We start from the raw sequence: 19,007 nt of genomic DNA, 5'->3' as shown, positions 1-19,007 counted from the left end.
ATTTTCGTGTTTTGTAAAGCGATTCTTTTCCCCAGAGAGTAATGGTTTTTATGGTATTGTCATAAGGCACTAAAATAATCATTTTTAAGCCCTGAACTGTACAAGTACACCGGAAAAAAAAGCAAAAATGAGTCGCACCTTACTTTTACACTCCAGGGGATTTTAAAGGCCTTAAGTGGCGGATTAGGGGTATGGAGGGAATAAGGTCGCGTTCCTCCTCCACGCTCAAATGCCTCGTGGTTTTAGACCAGCATATTTCTGTGCTGATGCAAAACGAATGAATTCGGATGGAATCCACATATTTTTGCATCTGCTAAAAGCAGGCGGATTCCACGAAAATACATTATACATGCTGACTACCATGTGTCTGTAGAAGGGAGCATTTACAGTTTTGCAAATCGGAATGCAAAAACAAAGTGTAATATGATGTTTGCCTGTGTTTGATTTTACACTCCATTTGGCAAATGCTGAAAATTGCAAAGAGGAGAACAAACAGCATGTACGTGCTAGCACTGGCGGTCCCTTCAAGGCAATTACCATGTCATGTAGCATATCTCCCTTTGTACTCACACACTATACCTACAGCATATTTGAACATTATTTATCGTGGCATAGTGGTGTGCCCTAGCTCATAGTGTGATCAGCAGGACTGCACAGACACACTTCGCACTTCCCTGCTGTGCTCCACAGCAAGGGATGGAAGGAAGTTGATGGAAAGCACAGCAGGTAAGCTCAAGCCACTGGCACTGTTTCACAGCAGAAGTTCTGCAGCCCATTCCTGAGCACATCAGCACTCACTGGTTGCATTTAAGCGATTGTGGATGCATTTCCCGCGCATTAGGTTGACAGCGCATGCTTCGCAAATGGATTTGATGATTATTTTCATGTTTCGCTCCTTGTTGACGTACTGCTCAGTTTGTGAAAAATGGACATGCGCAACGTTATTGTTATGTGACTAGCGGCCATTTTAAAGCATTCGGATTTTAGACGCAGCATATCTGTTCCCTTTGGTGATCTACGCCATTGTGACGCGAGAGTGTTTGTCAGCGTGGAGCCGGAAGGGCCTCCAGCGTCTTTCTTTTACCCACCTCACGAGGGATCTTTTCGGTTGGTATAGTAGTCAGTGAGACGTAGGTCATCAAAACCTTTTTTTTCCTTGACTTATGTATAACAATCACTGAGAGTAATGTTGGTATTATTATTTTGCAACCTATATTTTTTCTCGTTAAATTTTAGAAAAAAAGCCAGAGTTCTGCTTTTTGGAGGACGACCCCGGAATATGCAGAGGCTTAATCACTCGCTACTTCTATAACAAACATTCTGCGAAATGTGAGATGTTCAAGTATGGAGGATGCCTGGGAAACGCCAACAACTTCTGGACTTTGGAAGACTGCCAGCTAATGTGTGAAGATCAATGTAAGGGTTTCATTTTTAAGATGAAGAGATTGTAGATTATTGTGGCAAACCATATAGATGTGTTTCTTTGGGCAGTCCATGGTGGGTAAGTATTTTGAAACAGTGGTTCTAGCTGGAGAAATAACGAGTAAAGTAAAATAGAGTGTCCCAACAGTCTGCGTAAATGACATTGCTGAGTTAATGGTTGAAACACATCATGCAATTAAAGGCCCTCCTCCGCGCATCGTTCTTTTTGGCGTTGATGTGTGGGAAACAGAGGCATAAAGAGGGTAGGGTCTGAGCGGGCAAGGCCCACCCAAAATATGTAAATGCCTAGTCAGCAGCGCTGTGTGGCCATTTACAGATGTTAAGCTTCAGGCCCCACTTGATAGGCAATCCTGGCTGCGCCTCAGGGGGAAAGGGAAAGAAATGGTGATTCTTTGCTCCATGGCAGCATGTGAAGACCCCATGTGAACCCTAAACCAGAGTTCCAGCGTGGATTTACCAGTCCGGCGGATCGCACCATTCCAACACTGGCCAAATAGGTTCAGTTTCATGGATTGTGTCCAGATTTCCAGCACCAGTATAACCCTGGCACAATCCAAGAAAACGAATGGGATAATGACAGCAACCATGTTTGGCATGGTGGCCTTCCTTACAGATCTCTGCTATGCACATTTCCCGGAATCACCACATGTGGCATTAACAGGAAAATTGGGCATGTACCAGCTTTCCAGGCCCTTCAATGCACACATGCTTTGAATCCCTGATCCGTCTCTGCAGTGTGTGTAGACGGATCGGAATTGTGTGTAAGGTGTGCAGTTGTACAAATGTGCAGTCAGCCATGGTCCTTACCCACGATTGATATATGGACATTAAAACCAGCCTGTAAGATGTCATGTATTCTATTAGACCACTTACTAATATGGGTTCAGGCAACATAGCAGTGTCTTTAATTTCCACATAAGGGCTTTAAGATATTAAGAGCCAGGTTTGTAATAATTGCACCACCTTGCAACATGTTGTTTCACATAGGTTCACTTACCTTACCTCAATTACATTCCAAATGGTCTGAAACGAAAGCCTCTCTAACTAGAAATTAGCTCTCACATTTCAAGTCTGTTTCCCATGAACACATTCAATCCTATGTTACTATTACCATTAAAGTGCAGATGATGTTATACAACAACTTTGTTAGCGCAGCTCACTGCATTCAAATATGTAATAGGTTTAACTGCAGAGCAAGGCAGAAAGGTAGCTGTGTGAGGACAGAGCTTAACATGGTGGCTAATCATGGTCATATAGGGTAGAGATTCAGGGTTTATGTCTTACATCCAAATAATAAGACCCTGCATCCCGTGTTGCATCGCATTCACTTAAGATTCCATTGTGTGTTGTGTTCAGGGAGCTCACCATGTGTGCCATTGCGACAGCCTTTAGCCACTGAAGCGGAAAGAGGAGGGTATAAGGTTGTGCCTAGGGTTGTGGGTGCCTCTGCTGCCTGTTGGTATCTTGGTGGAAGGTCATGGAGTGTTGGGCGAATGACCGGCATGTGTGTTCTGAGTGTGTCAGATCGGATGAGCGGGCTGGATGGATGTCCAGTGTTGTCCCTGTGACTACAACTTGGCATCTGGTAATGGAATAAACATACTCACCTACTTACCTGGTGTCCCTGGCGTAGCACGCTCAGCCTGGTAGGTGGAATGTACAACTAACTGTGGCTATTGCTGCACATCTAGCTCAACAGCTCTTCCTCCCCAATACTTCCAGGATGTACTGCCCATGTGGGGAAATGGAAGCATTATTTTGCATTGTATTGTATTCTACTTTAATAGTCATTTGATTAGCGCCAATTTTACCATTATTATAGTCTGAATGCGCTGTGAGTGGGAACACCCTCGGAGGACCATGCACCTCAACTGATTTTAGATTGAATGCATTATAGATTGAATGCACTTGAATAATCTTTGATGCACTTTACATTGACTTTAGATTCCATGTTGGATTAATTCAACAGACTTAGGCTAATTAACTAGATATTTTCCCGTCTTGTTGCATCTTATGTCTACCTAAAAACATTTTTTTAAAAATATTTGACTGAAATTCTTTTCATTCATATGTTGCCACATTGCGCAATTCTGAGAGTCAGAGCCTTTTCCCCTGGGAATTCCTTTTCACATGGAGCGAGTTCTGTTCCTCGGCTTTCTGTCAGTGGGGTAGTTTGTACCACAGAATGCTTTGGTTTCAGATATTGTATTTTCCTATATTCACTGCAGTGGCTTTATATATATTTTGGGCAGAATATTCAGATCAATAGTTTTTATCTTTTTAATACTAATACAAATGTTTTTGCTATTGATTATATGTCGGTTGTTACGTCGCTTTGAATATGTCTCTTTCTCAGGCATCCATTTGAAATCTGTTTAAGATTCATTCTATTAATTTTTCTGTCGAATTCCGCAAGACCAAACAATCCCTTTGTTTTTTGGTTGGAGGTCCTGAGGCATGGTTATGATGCATGTGTGCATTTGGCCGAAAAGGCTTAGCAGGGCTGGCCAGGCTCCGGCAGAAAAGCAACCTGTGTCTTCAGGCATGTGGATGGGGGCTGACACGAGTAGGGGTGGGGTCAGTGCTAGAGACTCACTGTGTGTTCAGCGTGGCAACATTTATCGTAGGACTGCTCTGCATTCTGCTGTCAGAGGTGTTGAGGCGTAGTCTGGTGTAAATTGGCAGAGGATTTATGTGAACAGCATGACTAAATTGTTGTCTTAGTCCTTGCTGTATACTGATGTGTGTGGTTAGCCATGCCTGCGGACAGTGGAGTGGTGTATTATACGTACCTTGACGCCATTGCTGGTGCTTTGATGTTAGGGTAACCACTCAGGTATTTTAATTCTTCTGTTGGTTCTTGCGGATGTGATAAAAACGGTTAGCAGCAACAACAGTCTATGCTTTAACTAATCACACCAGGGGGTGCATCGGTTGTGCTTCCAGATTCTTCTAGGTGGGTTAGGTGTATGATTGCAGTGGGGGTGACGTTGGTCTATCACACCACTGCGATTCTACTACTAAGTTGTGATTAGCCTGTTTTCTGTCGGTTTGCTTGGTGCAGTCATTCATCAATTCTGTGACATTACATATGTGAGTGCTGTGAATCAGCCAGTGGTGCTTGAGGGAAGGCATGGTCGTGATAGGTGTATGAAAGTGCACGTGTTCCGGGCTGCCGCAAACACAGCCGGCACCATCAGGTGTTTGGAGAAAAAGGTTGGTGACACCACAAACACAGCCGTCACCACCTGGGGTGATAGTTCATATACTTGAGATTTATGGGGATTTCAGGATAATGCTGTACAAAGCCAGGTTTTGTTTGGTGCAGTGGATGTGCAGAGGAAGAGTGTTCCAGATGGTGGGTGTTAGGATATAGAAAGCCAAGATGCCAGCTCTGGTGGAGTGGTGCAGTGGAATTCCCAGGAGGAGAGCTGAGCCCCATCAGAGGTTTCTGAGGGGCTGGTAGTGGATGATTTTGTTCTGAAGGAACTCAGGGCCTGGATGATGGCGTGTTCGGTGTGTGATGCACATGGCTTTGAAGGTTACTATTAGGCTAACTGGTAGCCAGTGCAGAATTCTGAGTCCAGGGGTGATGTGTTCTCTGAGCGGGAGGCTGAGGAGCAGTCTGGCTGCTGAGTTTTGGATACATTGAAGTTTCCTTAGCAGGAGACCAAGAAAGAGGGAGTTGGCGTAGTCCAGGTGGGAGATGAAAATGGTCAGTAGCGGGCAAGAGAGGTACAGAAAGATTTGTTTTAGGATGCATAGATTGAAGTGGCAGGCTCTGGATATGGAGTTGATGTGCTTGGAGTGGGATGGGTCTGTGTACATGGTGCATCCAAGATTGTTGACAGAGGTGGAGGGGGCAGGTGTGGCTCCAAGGGCAGGCGGCCACAGTATAGATTGTGGGATCAGAGCAGTTTTGCCACATATCAAGGTCTCTGATTTAGACAACAAAAGACAAATTATGGGAATACTGGATTATGCTTTCCTATGATTTAATCAGGTTAGAGGAAATGAGCTCCAACTTTCGACTACAGCTATTATGTCACAAATCACAAACAAGCAGCCTGCTGAGTGAACACTCTAGTATATATTTATGATGCTTGCTCCTCGCCAGAGTGTGGCCCGATGAGAGGATGCAACCTCCAGAGTAGCAGCATAAAGAATGGATGACCTGCTCCTTTGCTGAAGAGAGACGATACCAAGCACAGGAAGATGTTATTACATTTATGGGAACATGGGGGACACTCATGTCTACAGGTACACATAAGCAATTGCGCCCCTCCATTAAAAACTCAGCTCATCCTGCAATAGTTCATTTTTCTCGGGGCAACCTGAACACGTGTCTACAACGGATATACGTTAAAATAACGCATTCCAAAAAGCTTGAGTTACAAAATAGCAAAACCGACTTGCTCACATTTTGGACTCAAGCTTTCCGGAATGTTTATATTTGTTCCCTGCTTTACATTTATTGTATGCAGGCGACACCTCCGCAACTTCAGCAGTGCATAAAGCTGAAAGAGGAGAGGGGCGACACTCCAGCAACACCTGCTCCCCTTGTTCAGCATTTTGGGCTTTGTTTTTTTTTAACGAAGCCGAATGCGCACTAAATGCTCATTCAGCTTTTATTTTACGACCTTTTCGCAACCTCACATCTCCTTTTCTAGTGGCACGTGTCTCCCAAGCATACAGTTTTTACCATTTTAAACCCTTTCTTTGGAATAAGCTGATAAAAAAGTTGTACATGCAATATTGTATGTAGATACATGTACACTTGTCCACTGCAAATCATCTGTCATACCATGCACGCCTGATCTCTTCTTTTCACACTCTTTCAATGGCAAATATTTCCGCACTTCCTTTAAGAAAAGGAGGTAAGGAGTGTGAGGAGCTTGTATAGACCAAGGGAGAGAAAATCTGAAAGGATACCCCGAAACCTTTGTATATTCAGAGTTCTTAGTGATCAACCTCTAAGCCTAAGCCTGGAGGAAACACAGAAGCATCCCCAATCCCTCCCCCAACTCACTAGGGTGGGATTCTTTCTGGTGATGTTTAGAACTAAATAGGTTGTGATGTGACACGTGGAGGGGCATTGCACATTCTACCTTGCATTGCAATGGTGATACGCCGCTATGTCATCCCCTCCCCATCCTGCATGGGTGTCATGTTAGCCGTGTCATAGCTTCACTGGCTCATGTCGGTGGGGCCTGCCGCCTCACATGGATTGTGTATGCTTGCTGGGGTTGATGTTGCATGCATGCATGGCAGTTTGTGTGTTTGTTGATGCATTCATGGTTGACCATTTATGGCACCCTATTTCACTCAGGTACTCCCCAGATTCCCCCTGTCTGCTGGCTCCAATCTCTGCCGTACCCATGCCCTCGATGCTGACCATGTGGAGAATTCCACTAACCATGTCCTCCCAGGGTGTGAGTTACAGTGGTTTGAGTGTGCCACCACCAGTGGCAGCCTTCTCCCATCGGTGGATGGATATTAGGCTCTGGACCATGGCCTTCAGGTCAATCCGTCGCTTCTTCATATTCTCCATGTCACGTTGGACATGGCCTACGGCCGCCACCTTGTTCCTGATCTTTGCCCATATCGAATTTGTCCGCTGTTGGCTTATATTGCAGTTTTGGGCCCCATATAATTCCTCTGAGTGTGCCACAGCCTCATATTGTGCACCCTGGCTTTACCATTTCCTCCTGACATCTTTACAATTTTGTGGGGGTTCGGATGGCACTCCTATGTCCTGATATTTGACGGATTGTGATTTCCAAAATGGCCACTGCTGTGCTTCCTTTTGGCGCGATGATGAATTTCCGACATGGCGGTAACAGTAATTATGCTGATTATTGGTGGAGAAATTCCGCCATGTACTCTGTTTTCTCTGAGTGGAATTACCATTACTGCTGTTATTCTTCGCGTGCACCCGCTTGTTATGAATACGGCGGAAATTCTAATTCCGCTGCATGCCAACCCTTCCTATATAGGCAGGAGACTCCCGACCTGGTTAACAAAAATGTTGATATGTTACTGCCTCCCTCCTAAAATAATTCTAATCCCAATGCATTCGAATGGGGAAATTTGACTCTCACAATTGCTTGGAGAGAATCTCCCTCCCAGCTGCTGCTAAATGTTGGCATGTATGCTAAGGGCATGAAAGGCATTAAATGCCAACAGCTTAATTAAATCATCACTGAAAATCACAGAAACAGTTTTGTTTTATAAAATGTATTTAGGTGGCAAGCTAGTTAGGATATAGCCCTTTCCTTTATGGATATTCCGTCAAAACTCTAAGACAAACTTGTTCTAAAGGGCTGCGGTCTACCTAAAGCTATTATTTTCTCTTATGCTGGGCTTCTGAGTCAGTATAGATAAGCTAGATACGTGATTTTGTTTCTATTTCTTGTTTAGGGAATGTATTTCACTTTAGAAGGCCTAAGTTTATTTGTCACCAGTGACATTAAAAAAACTGTTTGAGCCAGTAGAGCAGTTGAAACCGTTTGAATCTCTGCACTTAGCAGGCATGGAAACCACCCCAGTAGAGATTGCATGGCTTCTCCACCATGCAAGGGCGTAACACAAAATGAATGCCCCTCTCGCAAATGCAACGAGGGGCCTCCGAGAAACTAACCAACCATTGACATTCATATGCCAAAGGCCAAGTTTGGGGTCCCCTTATTAGCAAGGCCTACCTGCGGACAGTGGCTGCTGGGGTGTCAGTCATGCCTCTGCCACAATGGCAACAATATACATTGCAAATCCTATTGCCTAGGATGGTAACACAGACCCAACACCACATTTTCCCACGGATGAATGGGGTAAGGTTTTTAATATCTTTATTAACCATCTGAATGATATATTGCAGAACATAAATGCTGACCTTACCAGCGTGGTGGGCTAAAGAAAGCCTGGCCTTTCGTTCACAGAGAGCGCAGTCTTAGTGATGCATATGGGCAGCTTTTTGGCGAGGCTGCTAGAGGGAGTTCATAATTGCTATTGATGCACTAGTTTAATTTTAAACATTAGAGTTAACAGGGTCCTCTGACCACTGATCAACAGTTGGGGTTGGGAGTCTCCTGAATGCAGAAGCTTTCTCCACTAAAACCTCTCTCATTCTGGGTAAAGTACCAGATAAACTGAAAAGCATTCTGTAATAGGGTGTTACTACGGAGGAAAGTTCCAGGGGATGGCAGAGTTAAGTTGCATGTTTTTGACACATTAAAATCTTATTGGATGTCGCTGATGTTTAGATCATGCTGCGACTCTTATCAAAGTAGTCATCGCTTCTCTTAAATAGTACTCTATTGTGTGTGAGAGGTGTCAGATCTTGTATACTGCTGATCTCAGCTCCTCCTCTATGCAGCAGCTGTAGTCTAAAAGTTCAAGCCCCATGCATGATTGATTGTAAATACAATCGTGGAGTAGTGTTTGCCCACTGGGACTTAATTGTTGATATTATATTGGAATTAGTGTGTTCTAGTTTAATATTGAGCCAATTCAGACTTTAAACCAGAAATACAGAAAGTTATTTCTCCCTGTTTGACGAGGAAATATTTCACTGTGATACCTCACCTCATTCCTACACATGGCCAAGGGTTGGCTCATGATGACCAGTTGCCTACAGAAGAGGCTTACAGGCATGAGAACTCCCACTAGGAGTAGACTCTTCCACAGCCACCGGTTCATGATGTCTCTACTGCGTGAATGCTGCATGTAGTGATGTTCATCCTTTGGGGTTCAAATGAGCCGCATCACATTTGCATTAGACAGTGTAGGCACACTACCGTGGCGGAACTACCTCATAAACTGTGGAAATGTGAAATTACTTCCTCTGCCTTGCGGAAAAGTATTACAATTTGATATTTTACTCCAGTTGCAAGTAGGGCCTAATATTGGACTATTGAAATTCCAGTGAAGACCTCCATAAAAATATACGTGTCAATGAATTGCTATACCATAAAGGCAGACAACACAACTTCAGCTACAGCTGTCTGCATTTGAGCGGGAGCCCTCTGGTCTGCTTTAATCAGTGTCAATTTGATTGGAAGATGGCAACACTGATATTTTTAGATCCCAACAATGAACTTTGACATCAGGTTGCCGTGATTCATCAGGGCCTGCAGCTCCTTCATGCCGTCGATTAAGTAGTTAAATTGTGGTAGCACACCTAAAATCTTCAATTGCAATCACTTTTCACAGAAATGAGAGAATACTGCAAGTGTGCATCGGAATCAGGTTCAGCAAGAAAAGAAGTGTAATCAAATATGTGAATGAGATAACACTTGATAACTCCAAGAAGACATGTTCACCTGCAGATACAAATAACCAAGCTGCACCTTGAAGACATTCCTGACAAGTTCAGTGTTAACAGCACACCTACCCCTTGCCGAGGGGGATATCATTTCAGGTGCCTATGGGACTAGATTGGGGTTCGCCGATACAATGTTTCTTGTCCCTGTGCCTTTCAATGGATATTCATTTGTATAACTGCATTATCCACATAATACATATATTATTCTCTCCCTTTTCAGTGACTTCAATTTCTAATGCCCAGCAAGAAATCTCTGAACAATTAAACATAGGCACACCAATCGAAATGCCAATGCCGTCGGCAAGAATTTCAGGTATTTTATGCATCTTTGCTAGTCATTGCCTCAGGGTATCAATGTTGTTCAATTAGCTTGTTTTTTAACATCATAAGGCCCTAACATTGTACTGTTTGTCACTATTGAATATCTGTGTGAGTAGGCCTTAAGAGGTGTTTCACTAAAGCATTGTACATGATGTGTCTGAAGGACATGTAAGAGAGCACAAGTAAACACGTGCACAAATATACAACGCTGTGTCCTGTGCAACAGCTTCCCTGGCAAACGTTTGCTGTCTGACAGCCTGATTGATTTTTGCTTGAAATTTGTATGAACCTGGTCTCTGAATCGTCTTTTGGGTCACAAGGCTGGCACAACATTCTGCCCTAAGGTAGGCCAGAGTCTTTAGCTTAGGAAAAGCCATGCAACGCATATGATCTTGATCCTTCGTAAGATCATAGTGCAGGATTAGACACCTGAGGAAGAAACTAGCTATGGATCATGGGGGCAGATCCCTAATTACCTAAGCCCAAACCGGGCTCACCACCTGAGGAACGACTGCATGCTTTGTACATAAAGCAAGTTTTATTGTACAATTATCTGGGGAACAGTTAGTGTGTTATAGGACCAAACGAAACCCAAGTCTCAACAAACCACATCAGTTCACATCCTACATACATTTTTGAAACAGTTAAAACACCTTTTCCTATCAAAATCCCCAAGCCCTTTGTGGGCTATTGTTGTTGAGATCCTTATTTTCCCATTTGACATTCATTCATACACACACCACTTTAGTACTGGGATGAGGAATAAGCAACAACAAGAGACAAACAACTCTGGAAGCAACAAAGTGCGGTCTAGTAGTCAGAGAACCAATCATCTTGGTGGAATGTTTAAATACCTGCAACACAGGAAGAAGGAAGAGAACAGTATCAGCTATGGCTGTGGATGCGGACAGACCAAGTCTCCTAAGGAAGGGAAGAGTGAGTGCCGTTGTGGTGGAGCAAAGAGGCTCACTGACGATAGCCACGGCAAGCAAGCAGCAGGCTTTGGGGACGCCGAGAGCACAGAAGACGTTCTGGGGCATTTGCAGGTGCGGACAAGTCGGGTGAGGTTTATCGGAGCTCTGATCCGGATGCCAGGAGAAGTGGCGACCGTGGAAACCTGGGGGTGTCGGAGGAAGCGAAAGCAAAGCAAACGTCACCATAGCAGGTGCTGCGGTTCACCATGAGAGAAACCAAAGGCTCCAGAAGAGACCAGTGAATCCTGTAAAATGGGAAAGAGACACCGCAGCATGTTGGAGGAGGCATGTGTGAAGAAATAGCAGAACGTGGAAAGTTGAAGCAACGTAAAGGTGCTAATGACATTTCCCTTATGACCAAGCACCTTTTGAATACCTATCCTAATGAAAGTGCATTTCACGTATAGCCAAGCACTTTTTGAATGCTGATCTGAATGAAAGTCAGCAATTTGAATACTAATCTGAATGAAAGCAGTTTTGTGTGGAAACTTATAAATATCCAGAAACTATGAACGCTGGGAGAAAAAGCATTGGCCAGAGCCATATGAACTATATTATAGAAATGTGTATTTCAAGAAAAACAAGTATTGGCAAGAGGCACCAGAATATGGGAAAGTGTACCCTCTGCATAATGGCCAACTAGAAAAGGTAAAGCATCAAGAGCATGTGAAAGGATCCTAAACTACATCCCACTGTAAAGCTGAAACAGTGGCAACGTGCAGGTGAAGGAGAAACGAGTTAGGTGTATCAGTTGCGTGACCCGTAATGGGTGGACCGTGTGGGCCAACAACTGCGCCTAGACTGAGGACACCCATCAAGGGAAAGCCAATTGAAATACCTGCAACAGAGCCTATGGGTGAATCTGAAGGAAAATCAGTGTGAATTGGAACTGAGGATTTGAACTGTGTGAAATTGTTGCAAGATTTTAAGTCTTGCGGAAGGGAGACCCCTTTGGGCTTTGTAAACTATTACGAAGCCTTGGGGAAGGGAAACCCCTTGGTGTCTTGTGAACTATTTAGAGACCTTGGAGAAGGGACACTTCTTTTTGGAGACTTTGTGAACTATCTTGGATCGTGGGGAAGGGAGATCCTTTCCAGCCCAGAGCAGGAAGAAGATTGGAACTGTTATTTGAACACTTATGATTTGGAAGCTGACATCCCTACACAATGTATACACACAGATGTCAGGGCAAGTATAGGTTTTGACACAGACAGACATTTACTTTGAACATCCTGACATAGACTATCCTTAGTTTAGTTTAGGTAGGTTAGTCCCACCTTAGTATTGGGCAATTTAGGCCTTTTTCCATCCCTCTTTCGATTTAATAAAAGGATAAAGAGAACACATGAATTCAGTTCTCTGTGTCTACTTCATGATGCCTTCTCAATGTACACAAAGAGCTGTAGATTGGTAGGTTTCAATTACTCAAATGATTTCCAGTGGGTGGTCTGGTGAACATTATGGACAATACTAGAGAAGCTGGAGTTGTCCATTATATTACTCAGAACCAATGGAAAGCATCCTGTTGTGCCTTGCCTCTTGGGCTTGGTTGCTGCTGTGAATGCTGGTTTGCTACCCGGTGTGGTAGAGTAGAATGGTGAGTGAGCAATGGGAATGAGGAATGAGTGTTCTTAGAATGCAGTTAGGAGGGGGCTGGCTGAGGGATTGGCTGTATCAGTGGTTTGTGACTAGTGCCTCTTGCTGTTTACCCCTGGATTTACCAATGACTGCACTGTAACTTTGGATTACAATACACCCCATTATATATACCTACCCACCTACAATTCTATGTTGTGTATAGCCCACATATGTACTTTACTTCCCCCTGGCCTGGTTCTATGGATCATCTGTGGATGGTTAGGAGAGGCATCTCAGGTGTCAAAAGATCCATATCACAAGTGTATAACCCAAGGTGTCCATCCCCCTCACACCACCTTCAGGGCCTCCCTCTCCCTTTCATATAAGCGTAACCTGCATGTCCTACCAACCCCACCCACCTCCCTTAGAGCTGCCCTACTTCTTCTCTTGACATATATTAAACCAGTACCTGGCATCAGGCACCCTCTCCATACTCCCCTCCCTCAGGTATTTCCTACCTCTTCCCTTCACGTTTATTAGAATAATCGCAGCTTCCTGTCACCCTACCCCAACCCTACTTCTCACTCGCCTTCCGTCTTATGACGCTGCTTCCCACTCTCTTTGGGGAATAGGGGATCAGCCTCGCCTTCAGAAGGGGTTCTGCTGGACAGAACTGCTACCGCTCCCCATGTTAAACCACAGTTATGTGCTGAAAAGGGAGGAGATGGCGGTGTGAAGCAGTGGAGGATCATCCACACTGCCATCACTTCCCTCAACTCTCTGGAAACCTGGAAAAGATGGGGCAACAGGGACCACAGTGGCTGCCCTTACGCCCTTACCAGTGGGGGAGAGTGTGGTAACTGACACCAGGCTCTTGCCCCTTTGGCACATCCTTCGGGTCTGTGGAGACCACAAAGTGTACTTATGAGGTCAATAGAAATGTTGCAGTGCAACATAGGAACAAATGTAGCACTTGTATTATTCATTGAGTTCCAAGTCTATAGTGTCTCAAAACATCAGGTACTGTACTTGAAACCCAATAAACAAATATATACGATTGCAATCACCAATACAGATGGTAGACCTCTGTTTATACAGCAATCTGAAATGAAATAGAAATAATTCTCTACAAAGCTTTTCATTCAACCGTCATTTGTTTGTAAACACATGGCTGCCAAGCCAGTCATTGGAGAGACAGTTAATGCTGGATTCAGCAGAACGCTATGGCATCGGGGAAGCATTCTAGGGGCACAAGCATAGCTTCACGGAAATTCAGCCTGTGTCTTTCTGCATGCAATCGTGATGATGCCTGAAGGGCCCTTGAAAGTCATAACAGGATGTTATGAATGCAATATGTAACAGAAAGAGGACAACAGATGCAAAGTTACAGATCACGCTCTGTAACGGCTCCTCAGAGCCCCACTGGTAAATAATTCACAGATATCATAAGAATTTGGAGTCCAACACAGTTTCCCAGCTTTGGCCTCCAGATAAGATTTTGGAGTGGGAGTATTTCACTCCCTGTTTATAAAGTTGGGAGTAAAAAGATTTTTGGGGAGTTAAAAAAAGTAATTGCCATTAACAATGGGCATTTTTTGCGAAAAAAATCCTACTTCCGTCCGCCATCTTCTCACACTCTGTACAGGGACCACACACCTCAGGCTTATTTAACACCAACCGTACAGGCTCCAACTGTCGACATTATCAGAAGAAGATTGGTGGTTCTGGTGTATGAGTGGGGAGAACCTATCCTTGACCATAGCTACAGCTAAGTTCCTTCAGAGCCTCGACCTGGATGAAAATTCAAAGAACAATACATAATCTATAAATTAAGAAATCCCTTCTCTACTTATCCAAGCAAAAGAAGAGACACATTTTGTAAAAAAATTGTCTAGTCACAATTAAAAAAAAGAACAAAAAAATGGGCATTTTTTTTATCATAGCAAAAATATATGTTAACTCTATAGCATATATCATTTCATAATCCATGCTTATTTGCACCTATTCATGCAAAGATGCATTTTTACCACAAAGCTCCTCTTACGATTAGGCAGCAATAATATCAGACCTCCTTCCTGTGGCAGCTCTCCACTGATCCAAACAGATCCATAGAGCCGAGTGGGTGAAAGTGGAAGGCAGGCTTATGTGTCTGTTGATTCCTAATTTTTTGTTGTTTTTTTAAAAAGCTTTTTGGAGTATTTAGTCGCTTGTAGAGCATTTTAATGGTGGGTACACCGCTTACATATTGGGTGCTACCGCAGAACTCTAAATATCATGCAGCACATCCCATCTCTGTCAATCAGTGCAGTGGTCCACGATTTGTTCCAAAGGTGATTGCGCATAGTCTTTGCAAAGGCTGATGTCAGAGAAATATGTCAGAATATGGTGACGTCACAGGCACTCTAAAGCACCCATCAATGATCAATTGTCAAAGGCAACAACGCTAATCAACCGTGCTTGCAACCCATTTCTGCTTCCATTAAAAAAGCAGTTGGTGTTAAAATGTGGGAGGCATGAAGGGTGGTGCGGGCAAGCTCTCCAAAACTCTATCAATAGTGCAAAATGTGAGCATGATTTGCACTTGAAAACCTGCAGAAGACTATTGGCAGCACTACTGCCGAAACACTCATGCATTGCAACATTCCTAAAAATAAGGGGCTAATGATTACAGTATCATGCGACTCCAAAATGAACCTTATCAAAGTCAACATCGTGCACTATCCTGTAGGGAGCAGTGCCGGCCTTGCGGAACGTACATCGGAAGTCTTGCGTGGTAGGTTTGGAATGCTCATCCATGCGCTTTCCACGTGCAGGTTCCTGATGCCATCCTTGTTCCAGTGTGAAGGAGTGTCAGACTTAAAGGTGTGTTGAATGGGTTCCTGCATACATCCGATAGTAGTGACCCACGCAAAAATTGACCATATGCTTTAAGCCCCAGTGATGGTGCAGTATGCCTAGCAAATCTTCCCTCACATAGCTCAAACCTCCCTTCACGGTTCCGTATGAGAAAGAATATTCTAAATTTCAACCCATCATGTAGTTTTATAGACAGAGATAAGAGGCAGTGGAGGGCATGGTGCCATTAACATTGTGAGAACTGAATTAAGAAAAAGTCTCCAGGAAAGAGGTCATCTTCTCGCAAACATGGCAGGGGCAGGGTTGGTTATTAATTTAGTAAATCCTATTTGCCACAGAGCCTACTGCTGTACAAGAGATCTATTGAAGCATATAGCAAATACAGGGCGTTTGTTTGTTTGGATGAGGGTTGATCATGTCTGTTGGCTGTGCGTTTACTTGCTTGGATGGGCCTTGTGAAGAAGTAGCAAAGAGTGGACCAAAGTGGGAGGTGTTCAAGTCAGCAATCACCACTAGGAAAAAAGAGCCCTTGCAACATGCGACAAAGGCATAATCACATCATCCAGGCATGTAATGTAAAATGCCCTTCTATATTACACCCTCTGCCCTTTTGGTAGTCTCTTCCCTCATTGCTTTGGAAGAGAATAAGGAATGGATGGAAGGCTAGTCGGAGGACGGGGAGAGGCAGGTACAAAACCTGAGTTGTTGATTGGTGCAGACTGGAGTAACATGGTCCTGGGTGCCTGTATGTTTTTAGTTGGTTTGTGGCAGGGACACTTGTGTGTCTGTCTATCCAGAGGGGAGAACGAAGATTGATTAGCTGCCAGTTCTGGGGAGCCAGTAGAGCCACTGACTGGGATAAGTGGGGAGCGCGATGTGTGGTGTTGGTAGTGTTATGTGGTTATGCTGAATTGCACGCCACCACAGCCTATTAAGAAATAATTGTAACCCACATTACCAACAGTAATTATTGGTCCTGCAATCATGAACAAGTACTGGACTGGGACATGGATGGAGGGTAATGTGGACTGCTGTAGGGATATGTGGTTATGGTGAATTACACACAAGTTCTGAAAGCAGCCCAATGGATCCTGTCATCTTATGACATTAATTTACCAGACTGATCCTGAAACCCAGTACCAGATCTACTCGGCTTTGAAAGCCCTCCACTATCTCCCGTGGTACGGACGAATTGACTTGACGGACCTTTGTATTATACTTTGACCTTATTTGAGAAAAGAGCCTACATATCCCAGCAAGAATTTCAAAAATCCTGCTCGCCCAAGAGCTCTCAGACACTCCAGTGCTATGATGATCTCTGCAGCTGCCATCAAGGAAAACAGCTGGCAGTAGGACTATTGGCATCTTGGGTGCTATACTCTGGAGATATCCTCCGCCTGCATTGACAAATGAGGAAAACCACCTCAGATAAAAAAAAAACAATGGAAATCCCCACTTCTTCAGGCAAGGATTTGCCTGCCTCCCAGCGTTGATATCCAGAAGCATGTCCTTTTTGGTTGGGCTTTGAGGGCAGCCCCAGAGAATCCTTGCACTCTTCCTGGTGGTTTCAAGTCCTTCACCAATTGTCCTCCAAGCTGCTCCCTTGCTGTTCCTACCTGGGCTTAAGACTGTCCTCTGTTGCCTCCAAGTCATCCACAGCAAGTGCATCAATTGGCGCCTTGCCTCATCAAGCTCTGTCCCAAGCCTGCAGGCTCTGGGTTTAAAATCAATCATCAACACTTCGGACTTTGAAAGGCAAATACTTAGGATCTCCTGAACAATTATGACTTGACCGAACCCTAGCAGGCTGGTTGACTTAGTCACTTATGTTTTCAAAATGTTTGTGAATTATTAGAACCCCCTAGCCTCCCTCTCCCCTCCACTTAATAAATCATTCCATGACAAATAGCAAAGCAGCATCTTGTGGGCATCACCAACAAGCTCGGTAGTGTCAGAATAGCATTGGCCTTCTGACGTGGAAGGTTTTTGCCTGAGGTGTGTTTTGAAACAGAAAATACATGAATCACTACCTCTCCCACTTGACAGCACGTCAGGGCTTTCAGCTTTTGATCAAGCTCGAGTCCCATGGAAACAGAGTCAAGAAAATGTCTATAGTTATAATACCTGATATGCTTTGAAAAGGCTTTTTTTTAAGTGCTCAAAATTGTAAGGCTGTGTTTGACAAATGGAATGCTTTTGTATTAGCATTATCTCTATGTGTGCAGGCAACACATTATTTTTCTATGGAAAGTGATCTGATTTGTTCTGCAGTGTCTATTCATTGTGCAGTGTGTAATAAGGACTCCTATTTCTTTGTACGCGCCTTCAGTTTCAAATGTTCAGGAAGAAATATCTGGAAAGTTGAACCTCACACATGAAATGCCGATTACATCAGCAAGAAGTACAGGTAATTTATATGTTTGTCATACTCGGTACCTGAGGGTGTCAATGTTCTTATTTTCCGCTTTGTGCTCTAGCACCTTGAGGCGTCTCTTGTGCTAGATGGAATTACAATAATGATACCAGACCAAATAATCAGACAGACTCAAAGAGTGCGGTAAAGTGCTACTTATTTTTTTTTCTGTTTTATATTTTTGTGTTTAACTGTGTCAACAGTTTTTACAAAAGAAGACGTTTCCTCGTTAGCTTTGCATTATTATGATTAAATAATCGAGGGCAACCTGGCAGACATCAGACTGATGCATGCACACTCACACCCACATGATTACGTTTAGGGGTCATATACCCCAATATGCGTCATCTATGATGTCATTCTATGTAGCAAATCATAAAACCTATCAAGAGATGGGATTGGTTTAAAGGAACATGTCTACATATAGATCTTATGAGGATGAATAATTAATTGGCTGCCCCTTGTCTGTAGGACACACCTTGAACTACCTCTAAAACACGTATAGTACTGATTATAGAAGACTTACTAGTAGCATATTCTATGCGATATTGTATGTTAGTTAGCTTGCTCCTCAGACTCACTGATTGGTTGGCATGCTACCCCACCCTTGGACATTTGGCTCTCTAGCAGCATTGTACATGAAATGAAACTTTGTTGTTTTAATCCTGTCAGACTACTCCCTGTGTTCCCAATTAGGCCATCATCTTTCATCAGCTGGACATAAGCCACAGTCTTCCATTTGCAGTTAACCTTGTAGCTTGCTCACTGTCCTGGAACATTCAAGGGAGTGCAGGCATACCACTATCTCTGTCTGGGCTCCAATGATTAACCCTTGTCTTGACTTCTGAGTCACGTGTGAAGAGACCACGAATCTGTCCATCCCAGCCTCTTATTTACTGTTATTTGATTTAAATATGCAGGGTGATGTTGCTCCTCTTGGCCTCTAAAGACTTGCTCACTCCATTTCATATGTGCTTTATGCACTTTTAATTGTCCAATACTTGGCTCTTGCAGATGTTTTCGTATTTGCTAATTTAGAGCAATGTGCCCTTCGCTTGTTGCTTATCCTTGTTTAACTCTCCTCGTGTCAAAATAGCATCCT

General features: G+C 43.7%; 1 protein-coding gene across 4 annotated transcripts in view; it reads left to right on the top strand.

The window, feature by feature from the left end:
* The window catches only part of TFPI (tissue factor pathway inhibitor), a 337,344-nt gene that overhangs the window by 277,219 nt on the left and 41,118 nt on the right, over window positions 1-19,007 (top strand). For all 4 annotated transcript variants that reach the window (XM_069615771.1, XM_069615772.1, XM_069615773.1 and 1 more), the window contains 3 exons: window positions 1,237-1,416; window positions 9,984-10,076; window positions 17,822-17,899. In XM_069615771.1, coding sequence (XP_069471872.1) covers window positions 1,237-1,416; window positions 9,984-10,076; window positions 17,822-17,899 — 351 coding nt within the window. The remainder of the gene's footprint in view (window positions 1-1,236; window positions 1,417-9,983; window positions 10,077-17,821; window positions 17,900-19,007) is intronic.

This window comes from Ambystoma mexicanum, chromosome 9 (genome assembly GCF_040938575.1).
Source record: "Ambystoma mexicanum isolate Mex_15411 chromosome 9, UKY_AmexF1_1, whole genome shotgun sequence".
Classification (NCBI taxonomy): domain Eukaryota; kingdom Metazoa; phylum Chordata; class Amphibia; order Caudata; family Ambystomatidae; genus Ambystoma; species Ambystoma mexicanum.
The sequence above is the reverse complement of the archived record's forward strand: the minus strand, read 5'-3'. Positions and strand labels throughout refer to the sequence as shown.